The sequence below is a fragment of the Mustela nigripes genome, chromosome 9 (genome assembly GCF_022355385.1).
Source record: "Mustela nigripes isolate SB6536 chromosome 9, MUSNIG.SB6536, whole genome shotgun sequence".
Lineage (NCBI taxonomy): Eukaryota > Metazoa > Chordata > Mammalia > Carnivora > Mustelidae > Mustela > Mustela nigripes.
In genome coordinates this window covers 61523321-61538586 of record NC_081565.1, presented here as the reverse complement: position 1 = coordinate 61538586, position 15266 = coordinate 61523321, and the positions used below count along the sequence as shown (strand labels likewise).

The window sequence follows — 15266 nt, the reverse complement described above, 5'->3', positions numbered from 1 at the left end:
ATGTTTCTGAGGTGATGCAACTGGCCTGGGCTCACCTTGGTTCCCATGGTAGGCTCTTCCCTGTGCTGACCCATTCTCTGAAGCAGGCTAGGAACGCTGGTTTGGCTGGGCACATGTATGAAACCTGATTCTGCTTTCTCTTAGCTAGTCCAGGGGTGGAGGGCAGACTATGGAAAATCTTCCTAAGGAAAAGCTAAAATGAACTAACGGGAGCTAGTAAAGCAAAGATGGTAGGGGAGAGTGCTCCAGGTGGAGGACACCACTCAGGCAGAGACCCAGGGGCGGTAAAGATGGGTACAAGCATCATGTGAACATATGAGCGACTTAACAGTCAAGGACAATTTGAATATTTGCTCACCTGCACCTCTGATATACTTTACAGTGAAAAGAAAAGAGCTGCTGTTCACTTCGTTTTCATATCCTGTCTTCTTCCAAAGGGCATTTTCCATACCCTGAAGGCTAGTCTGTTTTGACAGCCTGGTTTCCAGCTCAGGAAGGACAGTCTCCAGGTATGCAGTGACCATGGTAGTGTGGTAACCTGTTTTGACCAGTTCCCACTGGAGTTGTGCAGCCTGGGTTCAAATTCAGATTCTCCCTCTAATCAGCTGTGTGACCTTAGGCATTGCACCATACCCCCTTGTGTAAAAGTGGACTATTGTGAGGCTCCAATGAGATAATACAACTTAAACGTTTAGACTACCTGACCCCAGAGAACTCAGTAAATATTAACCATTTAATTATAATGTTAAAAAAAAAAACCCACATATGGATCTCATCACTTCTCTACTGCTTAATTAGGCTGTAATAAATTATTCTACAAATGTTTAAGTGTAAGAATTAAGTGGATCACTTGCGGAGCAATCAATAGAGCACTAAGTCCTTTCTTCTGATGACTATCATAATAGCTTGAATAACAGTCGACTGAGTGAGCTGCAAAGAACCAAGTAATCAGGAATTGAACAAGTGCTCACAATCAGGGAAGAAACTCTGAAACATTTGCTGTTTCTAGGGGATAGTTATTTTGTGGCAGGTGTGGTAGTTGGGTACGTAAAATCCATTTCCTCCCTTTAATTTATCTAACAAACTCCTGATTTTCTTTGGGGCACTAACATACCCAGGTAAAAGACCTCCTCATACTACCTTGCAGCTAGAAGCGGCAATGTGAAACAATTCTGGCCCGATAAAAGCAAGCAGAAGTTACTGGGTGGAATCTCTGAGAAAGCATTTCAAAAGAAGTTAATGTGGATGGAATTTGCCTTTTGTTTTCCTCCCTTTTTCCTATCTAAAATGGTTATGTGATGTCAATACATCACAGCAGCCATCTGAAAACCATGAGGATGATGACAACATGCAAAGGAAGGCACAACGGGAAGACTGAAGAACACTAGACCTTGGCTTATTATCTCTTCTATTAGTGTCTAATGAGGAAAAACCGCTAGACAAAACTGATCATGTAAAAATGGCTATTGGGTTGGGTATTCTCACTGCCCTTCAAATCTCTCCGAACCTGGGCTATGTAGAAAGAAGATCGAAAAGACAGACCAAGAAGGCATTCTTCAAATTGAAATGCTTTTATTAGAATACTAATAATTGCAGACAAATGCAAACCACACACATGGAAAATGGAAAACACTCAGAAATGCTACTATAGATTAGGCAAATTAGAGAAAAATTTTCTTCAGTGTATATAAAATGTAAACATTTGCCCTGGGATTTCTCACAGATGGCACAGTCCACAAGGACTTATTTGGAACAAGAATCTATCAGAGTTTACAGTAGAACCTCTATCAATCATGTCTCTGAACTTCCTACATCAAAAGTTAAAGTTCCTAGCACACCCCAAATTTTCTATGCAAAAAACTAAATGGCAACTTGAACATCAAGGCAACTTGAACATCAACTACTACATACGAAAGCAGCCACTGAGGCGTATCAGACTTCCAATGAGTTTCCACTCACTGTGCTAATGGTATTTACATTTACCTTGACAGAAATTACAAAAATATACACAGTATATAAAACCCCAAGTTGAGTCTGGGATGGAAAATTATACAGCTCTTGCTCATCAAATGCTCCATAGTGAGACATCAAGTCAGTTACTTGAACTTAGGGAGACAGGACTAAGAAGAGGCCCTCTTCTGTTCAGAAAATGGGGACTCATAAACTTCCATGGGTGGGCAGGTGCAAACCAGGTGCTGATCTCCGTAGATGTCATCAATCCGGGCAATGGTTGGCCAGAATTTGTTCTCTGGTTTCACAAAGGGCTGCAAGGGACAAAAGATGGGAATGTTCTGGGGTATTCTGAAACATTTCTCTTGGGGAAAGAAGAGATTACAGTGATGTTCCCACAGCCTAACCCCCAATAAGTGCCCAAAAATATAAAAGGTAAAACCCACACTATTTTTATTGCAGCATTATTTATGGTAGCCAAAATATGGAAGCAACCCAAGTGTCCAACAGAGGATAAAGACGCGCGCGTGCGCGCACACACACACACACACACACAAATGTTACTCAGCCATGAAAAAGAATGAGAGCTTGCCATTTGTAACAACATGGATTGACCTAGAGAGTATTATGCTAAGTGAAATACATCAGAGAAAAACAAGTATCATATGATTTCACTTACATGTATCTAAAAAACAAAAAAGAAACAGAACCATAAACACAGAGAACTGACAGTTGACAGAGGGGAGGGTGTGGGGAATGGGCAAAATGGGTGAAGGGGAGTGGGAGGTACACACTTCCAGGTATGGAATGAATAAGTCAGGGAGATAAAAGGTACAATACAGGAAACAGAGTCAAGAGTATTATAAGAGCATTTTGTATGGTGACAGATGACAGCTACCCTTGTGGTGAACACAACACATTGTACCAAGTTGTCAAATCACTATATGGTATACCTGAAACTAATGTAACATTGTCAACTATATTCCAATACAAAAAAAGCTAAAAGCAATCCCTTTGTTACTGTCCCCCAAAATCCCAACTTTTGACTCTTGTCTCCACCCTGCCAAACAGACTATAGAGTACCTTTTACATGTAAGAATCAGAAAGGAAACAAAGGCTGTATTTGGTGCATTTGGAGCTATCTCCCTGTTGGAGGACAGTAGAAATTTGGCAGGGACTCCTATTTGGTCTTCCTCCACCGTGTACCTGGTGGATTCCCAAACCTATGCCTGCGCTCTGCATCACTTGTCATGACCCATTTAAGAAAGTGTCCCACATAGGGGCGCCTGGGCAGCTCAGTCGGTTAAGCATCCAACTCTTGATTTCAGCTCAAGTCATGGTCTCAAGGTCTGAGACTGAGCCCCACATTGGACTCCGTGCTCACCGTGGAGTCTGCTTGTACCTCTCTCTCTGTTCCTCCCCACCCCCTGTTCTCTCTCTCTCTCTTACACTCAAATAAATAAATAAATAAATAAATAAAATCTTTATATTAGAAAAAAAAAGCATCCCACATATAGTTACTATAATGCAGCTGTAAGGATGGGAGCCCCACCGGATCGGCGATGGCCCTTCATACACACATGAACACTACCAGCTGGCGCGTGCAGCTTCAGAGGTGAACTTACAAGTGGGAATGCTGCCACCTCTCTGGAATAAGGCCGATCCCAGTGTGAGGATGTGACGCAGGTCAGGGAGTGTGGAGACATCTGAAACAGACACACAGTTAGGAAAGGGATCAGACTAGAACACTGCCTCCTCCTCCCGTGCTTTGTTTCAGGCAGTGAGCTGATAGAAGCCCAGAGACACAGAGCGGTTGTTTTGTTTAATTTCAACTTAAGGGGGAAAAATTGATAGGAAACTTTTTATTGTGAAGCATTTCAAATGTCAGAAAGTTATGGTAATATATTAGAACATCTACCACCCAACCAACATAAATCAACATTTTGTCATATGTGCTTAACCTTTTAAAATAATCATTGCAGGGGCACCTGGGTGGCTCAGTGGGCTAAGGCCTCTGCCTTCAGCTCGGGTCATGATCCCAGGGTTCTGGGATCGAGCCCCGCATCGGGCTCTCTGCTCAACAAGGAGCCTGCTTCCTCCTCTCTCTCTGCCTACTTGTGGTCTCTGTCTGTCAAATAAATAAATAAAATCTTAAAAAAAAAAATAATAATCATTGCAGACAGGCACCTGGGTGGCTGGCTCCTTGAGGTAAGTGTCCAACTCTTGGTTTTGGCTCAGATCATGATCTCAGGGTCCTGAGACCGAGCCCTGTGTCAGGTTCCATGCTTTGCTGGGAGTCAGCTTGAATTCTCCTTCTCCCTCTGCCCCTGCCCATCCCCACATGTGCTAACTCATTATCTCAAAATATAGAAATCTTTAAAAAAATAAACAGGGGCACCTGGGTGGCTCAGTCGGTCGTGCAGCTGCCTTCGGCTCAGGTCATGAACCACAGGTCCTAGAATCAAGCCCCTCATAGGGATCCCCACTCAGTGGGGAGCCTGCTTCTCCCTCTGCCCACCCCTCCCCCTGCTTGTGCTCTCCTTTTCTGTGTCAAATAAAAAAAAAAAAAACCTTGCAGATACAGTTGAGGCTGCCTACATATTCCATCCATCTCATCTCTAACCCTACTCCCCAGTGATAACCACTATGTTGAATTTGGTGTTCACCATGCTGGTTGTTTTTATACTATTACTGCATATATATGCATAAATAGCATATAGCAGAGTTGGGCACATTTTAAAATCTTAATTATCATTCTGTGAATATTATTCCCCACTTGTTTTTGTAACTCAGTATTACGTTCTTTAGATTTCTACTGCCATTTTTAAAGATGGCCTAAGTCCTTAGAATCAGCAGTATCCACAGAAAAGAGAAGTAATAATAATAAGCAAGATCCCTTCTCCTGACAGCCTTTGGCCCAGGTACTCTGCCCTCAGCTGGACACTCTGGAACTTGCCTGAGCTTCCCCAACCATCTCAGACTTGTTCTCTGGCTTGGGACCACAATAGCACAACCATAGTCTTCACATTCAATTCATGACCCCCCACCCCCAGCTTAATGTCTGGACCTAACAAGAGACTAGACTCACAAGCTCACAACAAACATGTTTCAGATTTTCTCCAAAATAGGCCATAACATTATAAAAGGCCAATTACCAATTAGATGTTCTAAGCAATAACTGCTCCAATATAAGAACTTGTCTTTATCCAGAGTTTGTAAGGTAAATAATCTCACTAGAGTGTATCAAACAGATACACAGAATGGTAAGACTCCCCAACTACACAGTTCTTCAGCCTCTGATCCCTCCTTTGGCAACCAGTCAGGTACATGTGGGAGATATGCCTCCCACAATGACAAAAAAATTACATAAACAAAATTTAAACATATCTCAAAACATCCACATTGTGCTTGAGTAACTGCTACTACGTTGTTCAAGAACATTTAAATTTGCAAGTAATGAATTTTTTCAGAAGAATCCTCTTATTCTAGGCAAGAATAATCTCATCTTCTGATGGGAGTTCAGGAGTTGTTGGCACACTGCCATACCCAATCTTCTCTATGGAACATTTTGGATAAAGTACCAGTGCCTACACACCTTCAGTGGATTGACCCTGGGGTCAATGCGGCCCTCCTCAATGTCAGCGATTTCCTGACGAATGCTGATCAAGGCATCACAGAATCTATCCAGCTCTGCCTTGTCCTCTGACTCAGTAGGCTCAACCATGAGAGTCCCTGCCACCGGCCAGGACATGGTAGGGGCATGAAAGCCTGTGAAGGAAATAGGGGAATTTGTGTCATTAACTTTGACCTCTCCAATTTAGAAGAGACCCTCCCCGTCTTAAAATTTATCCCAAGGAAATCACTGGATAAATGTGCTTACATATATAATTTGCATCTCAGCACTGTTTATGCAAGAAAAAGAAAAATAGGGGAAATAAACATCCAACAATAGACGATCGGTTAACTAAGTTTTACAGGGTATCCAAACAATAAATAAATTGCCATTCAAATGTAAGTAAATTTGTATTTGTAAATTGGGTAAACATTAAAAAATATGAAGTCAAAAAAAGCAAGCTACATAATAATGATATTCCATTTTTATAAAAAAAGTGACAAAGTATTTATTATGAAGGAAGACACCTTGAAGAATAAATACTAGAATTTTAATAGGGGTTATCACCAAAATATAAACTATTTTTATTTCCTTTGGTTTTGTTTTAGAATCTACAATGCTTGTGTATTACAGGTATAAGAGAAATTAAAATATCATAGCCTATCACAAGTTAAATAACAATATAGCAACCATAAGCCTGAAGTGAGTATTACTCACTTCAAAATAGCAACTGAGAATGACAACACAGATTCTTAATCACACCTACTGGATCCGAGTTTCCAGGTAACCTGTGTATTTAGTAAGCATCCCACATATAAGTCTTTTTTTTTAAGATTTTATTTACTTATTTGACAGAGAAAGACACAGTGAGAAAGGGAACACAAGCAGGGGGAGCGGGAGAGGGAGAAGTAGGCTTCCCACTGAGCAGGGAGCCTGATGTGGGGCTTGATCCCAGGACCCTGGGATCATGACCTGAGCCAAAGGCAGATGCTTAATGACTGAGCCACCCAGGCACCCCCCACAGATGAGTCTTAACAGCCAAAGATGACGAAACTGAGGCTTGACTGGTACACGGAAAGCCTTTTGTCTTTACACTGAATACAGACTGAACGTATTTCTGTTTCCAAAAGTTTTCATATGTAAAATGAATCAACAAGACACAGGCTTCAGAGAGATTTCCTGGACAAAGGCTAAAATCACCTTTTCCCACTTCTTACCCTTTTTCTATGAAACTGTTAAAAGATGATGAACAGCCCCAAAGCTGCTATACCGGTCAGTTAATTTTAAATGGTTGCCAAATTCTGATCTGCATAAATCACATGGGGTGCTTTAGGGTCATGTCTGTGTGCTTGAAGGAACTGTCTCCTCAACATGTTATAAACATTTTCAAACAGTAAGTTGAGAAGACTACAGAGTGAATGAATACCTATATACCATTCACCTAGATTCTAAAATAATGCTGTTTGCTTAATCAGGTATTCATTCTTCCACCTTAGTTTGTTTGTTTTTTTTTTTAAAGATTTTATTTATTTATTTGACAGATCACAAGTAGGCAGAGAGGCAGGCAGAGAGAGAGAGAGGAGGAAGCAGGCTCCCTGCCGAGCAGATTCTAACACGGGGGCTCAATCCCAGAACCCTGGGATCATGACCTGAGCCAAAGGCAGAGGCTATAACCCACTGAGCCACCCAGGCGCCCCTCCACCTTAGTTTTGATGCATTTCAATGTATGCTTCAGTCATCACTGCACTGTTCTTTTAAATACTTCAGCATGCATATTATGAACTAGAATTTCGTATTTGTTCACATGTATTTGTGATAAAATTTACATAAAGTAAAATGCACAAATCTTAAATTATTTAGTTAAGTTTTCACAAAGACATATAACTATGTCATTCAAACCAGAAAAGCATTTATTTTTTTAAAACAAGCTAATCTCATTACCCATGAAGTCCAACCTCAATTTCATGTGTGAGCAAATTCAGCCCAACATATTCTGCTACAGCAGCTCCTGTATCTTAAAACCATCAGAGTTGTCTTGGGAACACAGATTCTTGGATCTTCACCCTGATTCAGGAAGTCCAAAGTAAGGCTCAGAAATCTATGAGTCTTAAAAACTCCCTGGTGACTTTTATTACTAAATTTGGAAACTTCTCCCCCAGGGCAGCGTGCTCCATCTTTTGCTGTTAAGACTCATCTGTGGGGTACTTGTTAAATATACAGGTTACCTGGAAACTCTGATCCAGTAAGTGTGATTAAGAATCTGTGTTGTCATTCGCAATTGCCGTTTTGGGGTTTTTTGATGGACTTTTATTTGTTTATTTTACTTAGCTATTCATTCATCCTCTCACATTTTTTTAAAAAGTTTATTCAAGTAATCTCTACACCCAATGTGGAGCTCGAACTCACGACCCGAGGTCAAGAGTTGCATGCTCCACAGCCAGCCAGCCAGGCACCTCATTCTCTCACTTTAATTAAACATGTTCGTTCTGAGGTGTTTACAAAACGCTAGGCACCTGTACAACCTAGACTTGGGGCAAGTATGGCAATCCCCCTATCAAACGTCAAAATAATGTCAAGGTTGGAGATAGACCAAGACTTTGAAGTACTGGGTTGTAACTTCAGTGACAACTTCCTCCTCACCTGCCCTGTCCCTCCCTGCAGATGCTGCTGCTGCCAGACATGTAAGGCAGACAAGAAAGCTCAGAGGTGAATCTATAGCCTGCATGAATCGCCCATCACTCAGTCATTCGCCTGAAGGCCACGTCAGGTTACAGGAGCATCCAAGAGATTTTGAGGGAGTAACTGCTAATTTCATTAATGAAAACTTTCTCTGGCTTTCCCACTGCACATATTATAACTCTGCATAATAAGATCGTGCTTTCAGGAGAGGAATGAGCTACACATGTGGGACTCCCGTTATGATGCACTAGGGAAACTATTAAATTTTTGAAGCTTTCACTTTCCTTATTAAGAGAAGTTATTCAAATTATTAAAATTCAGATAGAACTCCACACCCACTGAAAGGCAAAGTTCTCCCCACCTTAGCCGGAGAATAGACGTGTCTTTGATATTATTGATAATGGCACTAAAACATATATTTCAATAAGGACTGTGCTGAATGAACATCCACTAATTCATGAAGGGCCTGTGTTTTTCAAAATTCTTCCCAGAAAACTGCACTGTCTTTATGAAACCATATTCCTATGGTGGAAGAAACTCTTCATAAGGTGAGGGAAGCCTACTCCTTCATCTACAGAAACAGCTAAAACAGCTATGCCACAACTGAGGTGCTTGTAACACTCAAATGCCATTCATTGGTCTCGAACACTTCTATTCGTTACCTGCTCTACTTCCTTAACCATTACATCAACTTATCTCTTCATGAACTCCTTTGTTTACCAAGAGTGGAAAAGGAGTAAGAATTTACCAGAAATATAAGCAAGACAACACACACATACAAAAAAAACCAAATAATCCAATTAAAAGAAGGCAGAAGACATGTACAGATACTTCTGCAAAGAGGACATCCAAATGGCCACAAGATATATAAAAAAGATGCTTGACATGACTCATTATCAGGGAAATGCAAATCAAAACTCTAAGATATTACTTCATAACTGTCAGAATGGCTAACTTAAAAAACACAAGAAACAAGTGTTGGCGATGATGTGGACAAAAGGAACCCCCTTGCACTGTTAGTGGAAATGCAAGCTGGTGCAGCCACTCTTGATCACAGCACGGAGCGTCCTCAAAAAGTTAAAAATAGAGCTACCCTATGACCCAGCAATTGAACTAGTAGGTATTTACCTAAAGGACACAAAACTACTGATTCAAAGGGACACATGCACCCAGTGTTTAGAGCAGCACTATCAGCAATAGCCAATTGTGAGCAAGAGCCCAAATGTCCACCAACTGAAGAATGGATAAAGAAGATGTTGTATATGAAGTATTATTCTGCCATAAAAAAAAAAAAAGCTTAAAATCTTGCCATTTGCAACAACACAGATGGGAGTTAGAGAGTATAATGCTAAGCAAAATAAATTAGTCACAGAAAAACAAGTATCCTATGATTTCACCCGTATGTGGAATTTAAGAAACAAAACAAATCAACAAAGAGCGGAAAAAAGAGGGATAGGCAAACCAAGAAATAGATTCGTGACTACAGAGATCAAACTGATGATGACCAGAGGGGATGTGGGGGAGATGTGTGAAATAGGTGCTGGGAATGTACATTTATCATGATAAGCACTGAGTAATGTATGGAAATGTTGAATCACTATATTGTACACCTGAAACTGACAAATACTGTATGTTAACTGTAATGGAATTTAAATTAAAAATTTAGTTAAAAATGTAAAAAAAATAAAGAAATATAGGAAACAGCAACCATTTTCTTTGGGGTTTTTAATTATGTTAACTACAAAGACTTCTTTCTAGGATGCCTATCGATTCAGGATATATGATTTAATATCTTTTGAAGGATATTACCAATGCAGTCATAGGGAAAGTGTTTTCTCATCATTTTGAAGGTTGCCTAGAACCCAGTGCTCACCGTTTAGCCAATGGATCAGTTTATTATGGTGCCTGCACATGTGGTTAGTGCCTTGAGGAAGTGGCCCATAGTCAGCATGGAAAATTGCATGAATGTCAAAAACCTGAGTTGCCCTAAAAGGAGTTGCTCCCACAAGGTCACTCACCATAATCCTGAAGCCTCTTGGCCACATCCACAGCTTCAATATTTGCAGACTTTTTGAAGGGCCTTGTATCCAAAATAAATTCATGAGCCACATAACCTGGAAAATTGTTTCAGCTCAAGATTAGCAGCAGCTTGTTTTACCCAAGCAAATGAACAAATAAATCAGCTTTTTAGCACATATCAACAAAGTACCAAGAAGCCATGGTCACTTGCCAAACTTACTTGTGGTAACAAAGACCTCATCTACTTTATCAAATATAAAATATAAAAATAATTGTAAAAATAAAGATGTTTTTAACACGTCAGGTCAATGTGTCCGATCTTCAGTGCACAACACACCCCTGAGCCAAGAGGCTGATGGGAGCTGGGACTCAGGTGCCGATGTACTGCTGCAGGATTTGCTTAGAGATTCCTGGGGATGGTATTTTTTCTACTCTGTAGTTATAAAATCTACTTCCAACAGTTAAACATATCATCACAGGCCTGACCCTTTTATTACAAAATTATTTCTAGAGCTAAAGATACACTGACACTGTTTTCGGAACTCTGCCCCCAGCATCAAATAACTTTCTTCTGAGTCTATATAAATATATAGTAAACCTATATCTGTAGGGCATATACGTAATTGTATGTGATTCTTCAAAGGGGCTCTTGTGATTTTGGTTTCAGGCTTCAAGCTGAGAATCAGAAATTGGGACTGTCAAACACCACACCACAAGTGGCAAGAAGCTGAAGAAGCCAAAGGCTCTGGAAGTCAGTTCACTTTGCTCTAGTCCTTGCACTAATGGCCCTCCAGGCCTAGGCTGCTATCGGCTCAGCATGAGCTATTTGATCACCCACCCGTCAGCAGGAATAAGTCATCAACTAAGTCAGCATTTCCATAAATAGAACAACATTTCTGGGGGCATCCAAATTCCATGTCTCACACAACTGATGAGTTTCCTTCTAAGAAAGTATCTGCTCCTGAGATAATAATGTACACCTTCTTCTTAACCTACTTCTCTGGAATCTCAGCAAACAATGAATCTTACTTATAAATACAGAGTGGACATAATTCCTCAAGCCTGAGTACAGCTCCAGTCATTAATAATAGCCCCTGAGACCATCTGTAACTGCTCTGCTTCTTATGTAATGACTAGGTAAGAAAGGACTGGTTTTGTTAGAAAACGAAAGTATGAGAACCTGAAGCTTTAAATATACTCTCACTGAGTATTTTTAAAATATTTTTCCTAACAATGATGGGGATTAAATTTGTAGGAAGTGGGATTCCAAAGTACAAGGTTGTATTCTTAGCTAGGTAGTCAGGGAGGAAAAGGTACCTAAAAGAAGCGACCAATTGGAGTACTGGGTGGGGCTGGGGGTGGCTGGGGAGGGTGGGAATGGTGAGATCATTTAAGTCTAGAAATCCTAAATACAAAATTGTCCCTACCCCATTTTGGTAGCCCAGCCTCAACTTTTAACCTTTCTTCTCTGACCCTCTGGCAGCTATCCCAGCACTGTGACAGTGACCCAAGAAAGAAGGCTAACAGAACTCACTGCTCTGAAGGATGCTCAGTGGGCGAAGGGGGAGAGGGACACACGATGGAGGAAAGGAGTCACTCCCACTGGCAGGCAGAGGGCAGTCTTCCAAAGAGAAGTTCAGTCACGCGGAGCCCCGCCCGGTACTGTTAACACAAAGCCCGCCTCTGCAGGGCCCCCACCAGAGCCAGGCGGTTTGGAAAGAGCTCGGTTTTCAAAATAAGGTTCAGATGTTATTTTCTAAATCCATATCCCAAGGTGTTCAATGGAAACAGTGTAATTTCAGTGTATCTCTCTCTCTCTTTGTACTTGAGCCCTGAAGGGGGTGAAACTGATTCTTGGTGGCTCTTAGAGGCCAGATCCCAAGATGTTCATCTTTGTTTGTATTTTTTATTTATTTTATTTTATTATTATTTTTTAAAGATTTTATTTATTTATTTGACAGAGAGAAATCACAAGTAGATGGAGAGGCAGGCAGAGAGAGAGAGAGAGGGAAGCAGGCTCCCTGCTGAGCAGAGAGCCCGATGCGGGACTCGATCCCCGGACCCTGAGATCATGACCTGAGCCAAAGGCAGCGGCTTAACCCACTGAGCCACCCAGGCGCCCTGTTTGTATTTTTTAAAGAGAAAAGATACACAAACCTTCTATGGCATATGGTGAGTCAGGGCAATCTGAAGTAGAAATTACATAAACTGATCAGCACAAGTTTGAATTTCCTTTGGATTTGATGCTCCTGCTGGGCCTAACCATGACTATAGCTGAGAGTCTGAAAAGATACCAAGTTAAAGGACCAAGGAGGGGAGGGTGGCATGATGGAAAACCAAAATAAAAGTGGCTTGGCTCTAAGCTCCCCATCCTCAGAGTGACTGCCTAAAAAATAAATGGAACTCACTGACTAATTGCTCATAAACCTTATTAGGAGGGCAATCAGGGCTTGGTCAAGCTTTTCAGATGCAATCCAGGGACCATAACTAATCGAATCAAAACTGCAAAACTGAATGTTTCCTCGGAAATGAGGTCAGGTAGATGGGGCCTCTGGCCTCAGGAGGGTCACTTTCCTGGCCTGGGATGTGTAGGCCCATCCTACACATGAGGCCCATATCTGCCCATAAAGGACACTGGGAAACCAACTGAGGAACAGGAATTTCCAGGCAGTGTTAGGTTTGTCTGAGGTCAAAAAGGGATAGGCATTTAAGAAATTAGAACCTAAATAAAACTTTGGGATACTAATAAAGTTGCCTACTCCCCTGACAGAAACACCATTTAGATCCATAAGCTTAGCCTCCCACTAGAGTAGACATCTGTGAATTTTTTTAATTCCTCCTTTAGAAAAAGGTTCCATCTTAAAACAAAAAACAAAAAACACTCAACTAGATGTTTTTCTTTTCTTTCTTTCTTTTATTTTTTTTTAAAAATTTTTTATTTGACAGAGAACACAAGTAGGCAGAGAGGCAGGCAGAGAGAGAGGAGGGAAGCAGACTCCCCATGGAGCAAAGAGCCTGATGTGGGGCTCGATCCCAGGACCCTGGGATCATGACCTGAGCTGAAGGCAGAGGCTTTAGCCCACTGAACCACCCAGGCGCCCCTGTTTTTCAATAAATAAGAATTTATCATTAAAACAAACAAAAAGAGATACCATTCTACCTGAGGTAATTCCTTTCTTTCCTCATCCTAAATACTACTGCTTTTCCCCCAACCCAATTCTTTCCTGTCACTTCCTTACTTCAGAAAACCATAAGCCTTAGTGGTTTAGCTGGTATTTTCAAATCTCTCAAAGAAATAGTTCATAAAGGGAAGCCTGGAGTTCATTAAAATTATTGCCTCATAGTCATCTGTAATTCCAAAGTCCTTTATATAGAACTAGTAAATACGATTAAGATGAATAATGGTCTTTTAACATTGCCATTAAACATGTTGGAATACAATGTGTTTATTAAGAACATTTCTATTTTGGCCCTCGGGAGGTATGGTGGTAATTCTTTTCTAGGCCCTAGAACACTCAGCTTCAAATTATATAATGAATGTTTTTACCAGACCAAACATGAGACAATTTTTTATTTCATGAACTTTGGGATTAGGTAATAAAATCTGTAATCACCAATATATCTCTGCGTGGGATGAGAAATACAATTTATTATTTAATTCTGGGATAAAATGTCAGAACAAATGGAAATTGCATCTATCATTTTGTGCTGCAAATCCCCGAGGATGGAGACCGTCTCTGCTTAAAGCAGTCACTCAAATGCTAAGCTCATGGTGGGTACCTGAGAAACGCTTGTTCACTTTCTCTGCTAGACTGCCACTGTACCCCCATGCAGTCCAGATACTTGCATTTTTTTTTTTTTTTATCACATGCAATCTTGCTTTAAAAAACTAAACTTCAGGGGCGCCTGGGTGGCTCAGTGGGTTAAGCCTCTGCCTTCGGCTCAGGTCATGATCCCAGGGTCCTGGGATCGAGCCCCGTATCGGGCTCTCTGCTCAGCAGGGAGCCTGCTTCCCCACCCTCTCTCTGCCTGCCTTTCTGCCTATTTGTGATCTCTGTTTGTCAAATAAATAAATAAAATCTTTAAAAAAATAAAAATAAAAAACTAAACTTCAGACTGCACATCTGTGTGAACACACTAAAAATTGTGAATCGTACATTTAAAGTGGGTCATTTGTATGGTATATGCATTCTGCCTCAATGAAGTTTTCAAATAAAGTTAATCATAAGTAAATTTCAAATACCTTAAAAAAAAAAAACAGAAAAACAAAAACACCCTAAAGCTTGTCAATTAAAACAAAAAGATCATTTTTTCAACCACCAGAATGGCAAAGATACTTTGTTTTTGTTGGTGGTGTCTTTTCAGCCTGGCACCTGGTATTCACGAGGCCCTCGTGTGATGGTCACTTCATATGCTATTAGCATGAAATAAATTGGTACAAATTCTCTGTGGGGACAACCAGGCCACACATACCAAGAGCTTAAATGCATTCATTCTCTGAGATAGCAATTTTTCTTCTACAGCTCTAACCTCAGGAAATAATCAGAAATGTTTTTTAAAAATCTAAATAAAAAAGGTATTTGTTGCAGCATTGTTACAAATGTAAAGCAAACAACTAGGGGGAAAACATTATACCTAGATCCTGGTATATCCATATAATAGAACCAACGTAGCTACTTTCAAATAACATTTAAGGACAAGGGGAAATGATCACAATATAAGATAAGTTAAAAAAACAGGACACATGGACATTGGGGAGGGTATGTGCTTTGGTGAGTGCTGTGAAGTGTGTAAAACCTGGTGATTCACAGACCTGTACCCCTGGGGATAAAAAATATATGTTTATAAAAAATAAAAAATTAATTAAAAACAAACAAACAAACAAAAAAACAGGACACAAACTGTATTTGTAATGTGATTTCAATGGTCTAAATGTAAAAGCAGAAATATAGCAAAATATTAATTGTGGTTATGTCTGCTTGATGAAACCATGGATCATTATATT

At 40.4% G+C, this 15266-nt stretch overlaps 1 protein-coding gene across 1 annotated transcript in view; it reads right to left on the bottom strand.

Moving 5' to 3' along the window:
* Window positions 1–1549: 1549 nt before the first annotated feature.
* GLDC (glycine decarboxylase) overlaps window positions 1550–15266 on the bottom strand; it is a 95774-nt gene continuing 82057 nt past the window's right edge. Inside the window, exons 22-25 of the mRNA XM_059411680.1 lie at window positions 10261–10356; window positions 5546–5718; window positions 3576–3656; window positions 1550–2264 (exon numbers count right to left, since the gene is read on the bottom strand). Of these exons, the coding sequence (XP_059267663.1) occupies window positions 2121–2264; window positions 3576–3656; window positions 5546–5718; window positions 10261–10356 (494 nt within the window). The 3' untranslated portion in view covers window positions 1550–2120. The remainder of the gene's footprint in view (window positions 2265–3575; window positions 3657–5545; window positions 5719–10260; window positions 10357–15266) is intronic.